A 12,786-nucleotide genomic window follows, 5' to 3' on the forward strand; every position below is an offset into this window, starting at 1 on the left:
ATTGAAACAACAATGCTCAAAATATTGCTGTTGAGAGTTCTTGAAGTGCATACTGATCTGCAATACAACGAATGAAATTCATCTAGATTACTCAGTGGTGCTAATAATATCAATCGATTTGCACCTCCTAAGTGTTGTTATTTCTACCAATTGGTCTCACTGGTCCACAGGAAAGACACAATTAATATCATAAAACGTGACTTCTTACCATCTTGTGCGCATCAACATGTAATATGTGTACCATAAAGTTTTAGATAGAGACATTTTGAAAGATGTGGAGAAGAATAGACATTGAGAGACATGGTGTATTAACATAGGTCAACGAACAACATTATACTTCAAACAATAAGCACACAACTCAGTTGTACTGATTATGAAAGAGACAAAATTTAAGTTACTCAAGCTACTCCCTCAAGTGAATTCAACTCCTGGAAACTCAGAGACACACGGTCTCCTAATTTAGAACTCTCTAACAACATTTTCCTATGATCTCGAGCTATTTATACTATAGCCATTATAAAAAAGCATATAACCAACCATAAAGAGAATATATCCAACTACTCTATTCTTCCTGTCCATGTTATTCAGTCAACCGTTCAGTCGTCCATCTCATCTCATTTGTTCGTACGTGTATATACTCCATCAAGCCAAAGCCGCGTCAGTCTCTCGAACTTCAACTCTACTGCTATTAGTTATGCCTTATCATCAAAAAATCAAGGTGCACTTTTAGTGTTCATATATCAATAAGAACATCGCATATTAAGAAATAAGTGGGATCTTGAAATAATTTAGGAGGAACTGAAAATGTTTAATTCAATGGGGATCCATAAAAAAGAATTAGTTTAGTTCAATATTGGTCGAATGTGATATCAATTAGATTCATTAAAGACAAAAAATGTAAATATCACTTTTTAACTTCAAATTGTTTTTTTGGTCTAACTTCAAATTGTTGTTGGGTTTCTTTCTTTCAACTACGATGAGTTTAGGAACCATTCAAATACGTAGTTCACTAGTGAAATGCTTTACCAACCAAGCACATTATCATAATTGTTTTAGCTTCTCACGTTAATTATGTGTTACTGGTTCATTTTTCTGTTCACGTTGAATCCGCTGTCCTTCTTCTCCATATCGTGCCCTTGGTGTGTGATAAAAATATTATCATAACAGAGACGTTTAGGTTGCTTCACACCTCTTACTTCAACTATACATTTATTATTCTTGTCTTATCAATACCCCAGCCTAATTGAGACATAATTAAGAAAACCCAGTCAAATAATTGTAGACAATATGCTTAATGTTTGTAAAACTCTCATAGGATCTTCCAAATTCATAATATCAGTATAGATAGTCTTAGTAACCCCACACTTCGGTCCACACATTTACTTTTCACCTGCATCAAAAGCATACGCATGAGCATAAAAACACTTAGTGATGAAAACGGTTAAAACCGCCCACATATAACCCATAATAACACGTATGAATTTACATCCAAAAAAAAAAAAAGAATTTACATCCTATCAACCTTTTTTGTTCAACTAGTTGCTTTCATTAATCATTAAACACTTACATAGCAAATAACCGCGCTTTCTGTAGACAAATGTAAATATTAACAACACCAATAGAAAGATAAAGCCATAAAGGATATACACAAACTCAACGGATTTTGGTAATATAGACATGCCTAAAAAGCTAAGCATTACACTGGTACAGAAGAAAAAGCTCAGTTTAATATTTTTAAACTACTTTTTTTTAATGAGCCAACTTATCATGTTGCTTTGACTAAACGTCCATTACCTCGAACTTCATCAAAATAAACCTCGCTGCATCTCCCGGTACCAAACAAACCTTCACACAAGAATGCAAGACAGCTAGAAGAAAGAACATCTTCTCCAACGCTGTATACTAGCAATCTATCATTCCATTTTTATTCTTATACTTAACCATTCTTCTACATAGGTAGCCATCTTCTTTTGCTTAGCAACTCCTATACATTTCTGTTTATTTAATCATTTCTACTTATTTCGACCTGAAGGTCATTTACGGTCTGAAGCCGATTCTAGGCCCAAAGCCGCTCGACCCATCGGTCTTTCACACAACCTAAAGCCACACGAATCTGAAGGTCCCTCATATGGCCCGAAGTGACATGACCCAAAGCTCCCTCGCAGCTGAAACCAACATACGGTTTAAAGACAAAAAAATTATCATAATCTATTCTATTAAAATGAAGTAGAAAAAACAATACTTACCTATTGTCAACTGATTTATTACATCTTCTTCATTCTCTTTTTAACTAATTTTAATTACTTCATTTATTGTCTTTTTCAAATAATTCGACATCATTTATCACAGAAGTACAAAACAAAACTTACAGTTTTATTACATTTTCCTTTTTCACTTTTCCTAGCTACTTCATCAATTATATTTATTATAATAATTTGATATTATTTATTTTACGTGTTAACCATAATAATTTCATAGGTTTAAATAAAAGTGTTTCATTAGTGACAAGAAATCAAAATGGTTAACAAATAATTCTATAGTTGTTTACAAAATCAGTTAGACATGGACTTCAAAGTACCCATTCAAGTACATATCGAGTTTTTGGATTTTAAAATCAAACTCCATTCAGATAATATAAATTTCCTGACAGGATTTAAGTGGGATTCATCCGGTCCCGGTAAGTTCGTAGGAACCTAAAATATCCAAATAATCTATATGTTTAAAAATATCATCAAACAGTTTATAAAATAAAAATAAAAATTCGTACGGATGCACATATCAAACTCTAGTATTCTTACAATCTAAAGTCAAAATGTAGTTTCCATATTTAAGCTCCTTTCTTATTCTCATACTTTCTGTAATTAGTCTCGTTCTTAATTTGATTCCTTAACAATTTCCATTTAACATACCAGTTCCTTTCTAGATTCAATTCTACATTTGCACATAAACATTCCGATCTAAAATATTCCAGTATCACACACAATCTAACATGTTACATACTTACATCCTAAACGCGAAAATGTTCTACTAAAAACAAAAAATCACTTTTCTTAAAACGCAATAGTCATTCACATTCTTTGAAATATCATGATCAAACTTGATTAAAACCTATGTAACTAAGTTGTCACAAATCACATCATCACCTCTATTTATCCTAAAGGATTGAAGACTCTGAATTTAGCAGTGTTTTCCAGCAAAGGTTTTCGGAAATAGTAGGAGGAGATCGACATTCTAGTTTAACATGATCCAAAAAAAAAATCAACGGCCGATGTTGATTCCAGATTGAAACGCACTTCCAGTAATTTCCTATTGTTTGTCACCTATGTGATAGATGACGTTATAGGATAGGAATTTGAGTGATACTCCCCACATTTTAAGCTATAATGGTATTTTGTTGAGTGATATGTCACCACATCCATGACCCACTTTTAAATCATCAAAATACAATCATTAAACACCAGAGCTCCATCGCATATCACATCATTTCTTCAGAAGAAAAAAATGAACTAAAATTTATTTTTTTCAGTTATCTATCTAGTGGTGTCACCCATTAAACCTCACATTTGTGACTAGGTCTGGGCATTCGGATCCAGGTCGGGTTTTTCAGATTTCGGATATTTCAGAACTACAAAAAATGGTATCGATCGGATGATTTAAAATTCCGGTTCGGATACGGTTCGCTACCTGTTGGATCCGGTTCGAATTCGATTACATCCGAAGTAACCGTAGAAAACTTGACTCTTATTCGGGTTTAGCTGTATTTATCCGAACAGATCCAAAATGAGTGCTTTTTACCCGATTTATCCGAATAAGCAAATCAATTATAAGAGAGTAAGATCTATAAATACTATAACTCTTAAACTAAATAAATGTAGACTTGAGCTAACTCATAAAAAATAAAAACAGTCTTGAACAAACTAAAACCTACCTATTTTAAATGAGTTGATGAACTAAGAATCGGGTATTTTCGGATAGTTGATCGGATCTCTGGTAATACCCAATCCTACCCAGTACCCAAAACATAAATGAACACATATCCAATCGGGTATTTCACTATATCCAGATCCGACCCGAAACCTGATTTTTCGGATCGATACCGGTTCGGATCTTCAGATCCTGAAAATATGCCCAGGCTTATTTGTGACAAACATGTTAATATCACCATGAAGTTTTATTTTCACTGAATTAAGGATCTTCCTATAAGTGAATATTGATTCACTCAGACTTATTCATTACATATTTCTATAAAAATGGCTAGTAGTTCATCTTCGACTCCTACATTCACGTCTTGAACTAAATGATACAAATTGTCTGCTATTCGGAACAATGTAAAGTTGAATAAGCAGAGAATATTGAAATAAAGAAATACAATTTATAATGAAAGTAACATGAAATCTTCTAAATTTTTAAATCAATATTTTTAGTAAATTAACTTTCACATAAGTTATTCTGATGATTTTTTTTAGATTATCATGTTAGACATCATAATCTATTCACATTATTAAAGGCCTAATCTAAGTTTAAATTTGGTCTTGTCGTATCATTTTAAACTAAATTTAATATAATAAAAAGGGGAACATATATAAAGTCTTAAGTAGTATTATTTGTTTCTTCTCAAAGGACAGATCAAACCCACCAAAAAAATAAAATAAGTAGCACCACCATCACACATTTCATTTTTAGATAAAGATAAGGTTCACAGAATTATCTTCCACGTGGCATTATTTTAGTGGTTAAAACCGATAGGGGTATCACCACATTTTCTTAACATTTGTAACAGTTACAATGCAATTAAACCACATCCATATCCACTCAAAATTTCAATGGTCCAAATTATATTCTACTCTTATCTCTTGGATTCTCAACTCTCTGATCATTTCACAGCTTTTTCACTGTTGATACCATTATATATAGACTACCTAAGCACTATACTTAAACCTAACTCATACAGTAAAAAAAAAGTAGAAGGTGATATGGCTTCCTCTATGCTCTCTTCCGCTACAATTGTCTCTTCTCCGGCTCAGGCCACAATGGTAGCACCATTCACCGGACTTAAGTCCTTTGCTTCTTTCCCAATGATCCGCAAGGGCAACACCGACATTACTTCCATCACAAGCAACGGAGGAAGAGTCAACTGCATGCAGGTCATACATATTTCATATACCAAAAATAAATTGATGGTTTTTAATTCCGAATTTTACAAAACTAATATTGTTTTGATGATTGGTAAGGAACAGGTGTGGCCTCCTATTGGTAAAAAGAAGTTTGAAACTCTCTCTTACCTTCCTGACCTTACCGATGTTAAACTGGCTAAGGAAGTTGACTATATTATCCGCAATAAGTGGACTCCATGTGTTGAATTCGAGGTTGAGGTAAAAAAACTTGAAAAATGAACATTTACAAATATTTATAATAAACGGATCTTGTAAATAATACTAAGTTGTAGATATGTAACTTCACAAACTATAAACTATGCATATTTTCGTTGTAGTAAATGAAAATAAGGAATCTCGATTTATAGTTTGTATAATTTTTTTTCGTAGCACGGTTTTGTATACCGTGAGCATGGAAACATCCCCGGATACTATGATGGACGATACTGGACAATGTGGAAGCTTCCTTTGTTCGGATGCACTGACGCAGATCAAGTGTTGAAGGAAGTGGAGGAATGTAAAAAGGAGTACCCCAACGCCTTCATTAGGATCATCGGATTTGACAACAAACGTCAAGCCCAGTGCATCAGCTTCATCGCGTACAAGCCACCAAGCTTCACTGGTGCTTAGTTACACAGCTTCATTGCTTTGTGTAAACAACAAAACTTAATCCTCCTCCACCTTTGATTTATCATCTTTTTATATTTTTATCTTTTGTTTTAATTTCCGGATTTAATATTTGTTTTCCGGATTGAAAGAAATTTTCAATTAGGCCATCAAATGTCCGATGAAATAAATATGTAATGTTATATGAACATTTCATTTTGAATTTTGCATTTTACATTTAAAAAGTCACATGATTATGGCTCAGAACATGAATTTTACAAAGTTGAAGAATAGTAAAACTAAGTGAATTCAGTCTTTGAATTGTCTTTACTTAATTTGGACAAAAAAATAAAAGAAGTGATGTTATTAAAATGAAGTAATTATTATAAAAGATAGTTTTACATTAACACGTTTATCGCATGATTGAGATGTATAATTATTCTCAAATGACATCTTAAAGTAAAAGATGACCCACTGAAAATCTTTGATAGAAGCATATAAGTGGATGTGCAGTCTTTAGGATGAGATTTTCAGATAAGATTCTTGGATATTTAATGATTTTGTGTAATGTGGATCATATACATATTTTAGTTATTCATCTTTATAACTTTTCAATTAAATAAATTCTGAAAAATCTTATCTTGGAACTATGTCAAGTGAATTTGATAACTTTTATGTTGTTTTCTAGTTTTGAATATATTTTAAATGCAGTAAAAAATCATGTTCTTTTATTTAATTAAAATTATTTTAGGTAAAATATCTTATAAAATAATAAATTTCAAAAATCTCCAAAGGAGAAATATATTATTTTTACCATCTAATCAAAATAAATTTGTATATTATTTTCATTAAAAAATCGCAATAGAATACATAGAATGTATTTTGTTTTTATGTGTTTCTTTTTGTTGATTAGACAAGGTGAAATTGGGCAATAGAATGTATGAGGTATCTATGACAGTTTAATATGACTTTTGCAACGGATTTTTCTCAGTTGGTGAAGATGATTTGGGCACCAGAAGAATGGCCAGTTAACTGAAAGACATAAAGATCTTGAAAAATAATTTCAACAGCTCAGAGCTCATTAATATACCACAGACGCAAAACACAAGGACATGCACACAGTGCAAGGAAGAAATCGTCTTATGTTGTTCATAGGATACGAAACTATTAGTTTGGTTTGCAGAATCTATATGAGTCTATTTATGTTACTGACAAAAAGAAAAAAAAAGAAAAAAGAAAGACTAGGTGAAATTGACCAAACATTTTTTGGGTCAAAAAAATACAAATGCTATCATGAAAAATAGTCTACCCAAGATATCTTCTTATTCTATTACTTTCTCAAATAATAGGGGTATAACTGTCAGTTTCATCTTGGAGTCAAATTGAAACTGCAGATCACTTAGCTAGAACCGCTTGATCTTTTTATAAGACACTTTTTTGTCAGTTGTTATATTCGGATCTGCTTATCAAAACTACCTCAAACTTGATTAATAGAATGATATTCTTTAATAAAAAAAATTTTCATGTTTGGCTCTGACCTAAAGCATAGCAAGCAGCTTCTTTAAGCGCCAGATTTAGCTAAATAATTAGGGATGCCAAACTAATAAACATTACACGTGGTACATGGTTCTATTGAGTTTTATTGACTATCAAATGAGGAGTTCGATTCTATATATTGATTTATGCTGAGTGCTTTTTTATTTTATTTTAGACGTGCAATCATTAAGGATTGCCAGGTGACACTAAATTAATAAGGGAAATTTGCCAATAGAGAAAAAAAAAACAAGGGTGTTGTCCCTTTGGTATAAATTTTTTTTTGTCCAATTTTTCTCTTTTTTATCCTTTGTATTTCTGAAAACTAATGAAATAAATACTTTTGTGAATCAAAAAAATATTAAAAATATAAACAATTAATAAAACACCTATATACACAAGCTGGTATTTTTTCTTTTTTCAAAAAGTTGATAAATAAAAATTTGAAAATATGTTCTACTAAAGGTAGAATGTGCCTTCTACGGAAAATAGTATAGTAGAAAGCGATTTCTAAAATAAATACGTTCATCTACTATTTTTAGAACGTACATTCTCCTATTTACTAATTTTCTAAAAAAGTGGAATGCGCATTTTACTAATCCTAAAGCTATCTACTTTTCGTCCGGAAGCATCTTCTACTTTTATTAAATATTCTAAATTTCGCAGAATGTGTTTTCTAAAATGTACTCTTCCGGCTACTAAAAGTAGAAAGCGTGTTCTAGATTTTTGTCAATCTTCTAAACTTTTAGAAGGCGCCTTCTACGGATAAGATTACCTGATTTTTGCGAAAATTAATGAAAGTTTCAGTTAAGGAAATATTCTAAAAATCTCCTAAAAATATTCTAACTTCCTAAAACGTATTATTTTCGATTTTACTTGACAAAAGTTTTTAAAAATGATTCTCTCTTGTCTTCTTCATTAATCTATGGTTTTTCCTAGGCCAGGGCAAATAATCCATACCCGATAACCCGTACCGAACCCGCACCGATAAAACCGGGTCGGATCGGGTTTGGATCTTGTCTAAAAACCGATTGGGGCTGATTATTTGGTATAATGGGGTATGGACCGGTTCGGGTTAAATACCAGGATCCATTCGGGTTTTCAGTATATCCGATGTAATAACCCTAAGACTAACTTTACCATTTTCCCTCTTTCGATTCACGATTAGATTTATAGAATATCCAGAAAATCTCAACTTTCTCTCTAGATAGATCTAAATCTCCCTAAATCTCAACATCCAGAATCATTTCCTATAGAGATAAGGATTAGCTTAGAGATAACTATAAACTCTAATGTTGTATTTATCTATTCGTACATATCTCTAAGTGTATTAGGAGATATCTTGATGTATATATATGTGGCCATAGGCATCAATAAACGACAACACTTTCACATTATTTTATGGTATCAGAGCAATAACGTTCCTGACCTAATTTTTTTTTTCGCTTCCGCCTTCTATCTTCTATCTTGTTACGTGTTTGTTAAGAAACAATCATGGCCACTACTTCTTCTACTGATTCTGCTACATCTCCTTCTACGCTGTCTACTCCTACCGATTCTACTACTACTGCTACTACATCTCCTTACTCACTACACCCCTCTGACAATCCAGGCGCTTTGATTACGCCAGTGATTCTTAAGGGCGACAACTACTCCGAGTGGGCCACCGAGTTCTGGAACTCCCTTCAAGCCAAGCAAAAGATTGGTTTTCTCGATGGTACCATAGTAAAACCCACTACAAACCCTGATCTAGCTCGATGGGCTTCTACCAACTCCATGATCGTTGGATGGATGCGCACGTCAATTGATCCTGCCGTCCGATCCACAGTCAGTCATGTTCCAGATGCGTTTCTCCTATGGGAATCCCTCAAGCGACGGTTCTCTGTGAAGAACAGCGTACGCAAGCACCTCCTTGAGAATGAGATCTCCAACTGCAAACAGAACGGTGAAACCGTTCTTCTTTACTTTGGTCGCCTATCTAAGTTATGGGAAGAGCTACAGAATTTCAAATCCCTCTACACTTGTACCTGTGAAGCATCATCACACATTGACAAAGAACGTGAAGATGCTAAAGTCCATAAGTTTCTTTTTGGTCTCGATGACTCCAGGTTTGGCTCCATCCGATCCCAGATCATCGACGAAGACCCACTACCTGATCTCAACCTTGCCTATTCACGTGTAGTCCGGGCTGAGCAGCACCTACTTACTATGCGTACAAATGAAACCAAGCAAGATGTTCTTGGTTTTTCTGTCAAGACGGAGTCTGCTTCTCCTTCTCCTACTCCTACTTCATCCACTGCGGTCGTCCCGATCAACAGAAGCCGTGATCCCAACTGTTTCTGTACCCATTGCAATCGCAAAGGACATGAGGCCTCCGAGTGTTTCTTATTACATGGGTATCCTGAGTGGTTCAACGAACAACAACGGAACTCTGGACAGTATCAACGAGGTCATGGGGGTCGTGGTAACAGCTCTCGTGGTCGTGGTCGAGCCAATGCTTCTCGATCGGCACCATCATCGTCCTCTGAGAACCCTCTGGCTTCTTCTGATCACAGCCCTAATCAACCTCCTAAAGAACCAACAGTCTCAACTATCCACTGATCGTATGTCTGGTAAACCCTCACTATCTGACGTTATTATTGACACAGGGGCATCTCATCATATGACCGGAGATATATCATTACTACATGATGTTCGAGACACCATCTCATCGACAGTGACATTTCCAGATGGTCGCAGTTCTCGGGCAACTAAATCGGGGACTCTGTTTCTCAATTCATCATGTTTTTTGCAAGATGTTTTATATGTCCCTGATTTTAACTGCACTCTTATATCAGTTTCTAAACTCCTAAAGCAAACTGGTTGCATTGCGATATTCACTGATACACTATGTGTTTTACAGGACCGTTTTACGAGGACCCTGATTGGAGCCGGTGAAGAGAGAGAGGGTGTGTATTATTTCACGGGAGTCACAGTCGCACGGTCTAATAGAGCTGGAAAAGGAAAGTCTTCTGCTTCAGAACTTTGGCACCGACGACTAGGACATCCGGCTCATAGTGTTTTATCTACTTTACCTGCTATTGATAATGTTGCTTTGGATTTTGATCACACCGAGTCGTGTGATGTGTGTTTTCTTTCTAAACAGACACGTGAAGTTTTTCACGACAGTTCTAATAAAACTACAAAACCTTTTGAGTTAGTTCATTGTGATGTTTGGGGTCCCTACCGCACTCCATTTTCTTGTGGAGCAGTCTACTTTCTCACTATTGTTGATGATTACTCTAGAGCAGTATGGATTCACCTAATGCTTGAGAAATCTGAGGTTCCTATGCTATTGCAAAACTTTTGTGCTATGGCAATCCGACAGTTTGGCAATGCTGTCAAAACTTTCCGCACAGACAACGGTACAGAGTTTCTAAAACTCAAACCGTTTATGCGCAAGGAAGGTATCCTGCATCAAACCTCTTCCGTGGACACACCACAACAAAATGCTCGTGTAGAGCGCAAGCACCGCCATATCCTCAACGTCGCTCGTGCTTGCTTATTTCAAGCTAATCTCTCTGTTAAATTTTGGGGACAGAGTATACTTACAGCAGCTCACCTAATAAACCGAACTCCTTCTCGTCTCCTCAATGGAAAATCCCCATATGAGTTGTTACATGGATCTCCTCCTAACTATGCTTCTATCCGAGTCTTTGGTTGCCTTTGCTTTGCACAAAAACGTCCAAAAGACTCTGACAAGTTCTCTGCTAGAAGTCGTCGTTGCTTGTTTATGGGATACCCTCATGGAAAGAAAGCTTGGAATGTATATGACATTGCAAATGATGAATTCTTCACCAGTCGCGATGTTGTGTTCTTTGAAGATCAGTTTCCTGGAATCGACAAACCCACACTCATCTTACCTTCATCCTCAGTACCAGCCGATGTCATCACTGATGATGTAACACCAGCACCCATCACCTCTGTTCCAACATCGCCTACTACCCTAACACCTCCTAATCTTTCCTCTACCCACATAACCCCTGCAGTTGCACAACCTGCAACTATCCTCACTACAGATTCACCTACTCCTCTAGCCCCAATAACCACACCTATCACTACAACTACACCTACCACTATAACCACGCCTACTACTACAACCACTATAACCACGCCTACTACTACAACCACAACCACGCCTACTACTACAACCAATATCACTCCAACCTCAACTACAGATACTACTAATACCCCGTCATCCCCTACTATCTCATCAGACCAAAATGTGAGCAATACCGATCCTCCATCACCTGGTCTCCCTGAACTATTAGGACGCGGTCATCGTACACGCCAGCCGTCCATTCTTCTGAAGAACTATGTCACCAATACAGTCCAGCATAATATACACACTCCTCTCGCTCCACCCGACTCTTCTCTTGGCTCTCCTACTATGGTCTCAGGTAATAACACTTTGTATCCCATCTCGAGTTATATCTCTGACGCTGCATACTCTCCTGTCCACAAAGCCTTTCTTGCAGCTATTACTTCCAATACAGATCCAAAGAACTACGCTGAGGCAGTCCAAGATAAAGAATGGTGTGATTCTATGGTTCTTGAACATGACGCTCACATCGAGAACGGCACTTGGGATGTCACTACACTTCCTCCTGGCAAGAAACTTATTGGAAGTGCATGGCTCTACAAGACCAAATATCTCTCAAATGGTAAAATCCTGTGTCGTAAGTCTCGCCTAGTGGCACTGGGCAATCGTCAAAGGCATGGTATCGATTACACCGACACGTTTGCTCCAGTCGCTAAACCTTCCACCATACGCATTCTTCTCGAAGTATCTGCTGCAAAACAATGGGAGATTCACCAAATGGATGTCTCTAATGCTTTTCTCCATGGAGAATTGAAAAAAGAAGTCTACATGAAGCTACCACAGGGATTTCAAGGTTCTGATCCTACTAAAGTTGCTCGCCTACGGAAATCTATTTATGGGCTTAAACAATCTCCCCGTTGCTGGTTCTCCAAACTAAGTGATGCTTTGATCAAATATGGCTTCGTTCAGAGTAAACCAGATTACTCACACTTTGCGTACATTCGTGGCAAAATCAGCCTTCACATCCTAGTCTATGTCGACGACTTCATCATAGCCTGCAACGACATTTCTACACTACAGAAGTTCAAGAACTACCTCTGTACATGTTTCAAGATGAAAGATCTTGGAAAACTCAAGTATTTCCTAGGCATTGAGGTGGCACGAAACAAAGATGGTATCTTCATATCTCAGCGCAAATATGCTCTAGACATCATTGCCGAGTCCGGTCTCCTCGGATGCAAGCCATCTTCTGTCCCTATTGAGCTTAACCACAAGTTAGCTCTGTCTAAAAGTCCGATACTCCAAGATCCTGCTCCTTATCGGCGCCTTGTGGAAAGATTAATATATCTCACGTTTACTCGTCCAGAACTTTGTTATGCAGTACACATACTCTCACAGTTCATGAAAGAACCT

The 12,786-nt window shown here is 36.0% G+C and overlaps 1 protein-coding gene across 1 annotated transcript; it reads left to right on the forward strand.

The window, feature by feature from the left end:
* The first annotated feature begins 4,915 nt into the window (after window positions 1-4,915).
* On the forward strand, window positions 4,916-5,983 carry LOC108840710 (ribulose bisphosphate carboxylase small subunit 1A, chloroplastic). The gene is made up of 3 exons (XM_018613537.2): window positions 4,916-5,144; window positions 5,238-5,372; window positions 5,544-5,983. The coding sequence occupies exons 1-3, from the start codon at window positions 4,974-4,976 to the stop codon at window positions 5,781-5,783; spliced, it is 546 nt and encodes a 181-aa protein (XP_018469039.1). The 5' UTR covers window positions 4,916-4,973; the 3' UTR covers window positions 5,784-5,983.
* The last annotated feature ends 6,803 nt before the right edge of the window (window positions 5,984-12,786 follow it).

This window comes from Raphanus sativus, chromosome 2 (assembly GCF_000801105.2).
Source record: "Raphanus sativus cultivar WK10039 chromosome 2, ASM80110v3, whole genome shotgun sequence".
Lineage (NCBI taxonomy): Eukaryota > Viridiplantae > Streptophyta > Magnoliopsida > Brassicales > Brassicaceae > Raphanus > Raphanus sativus.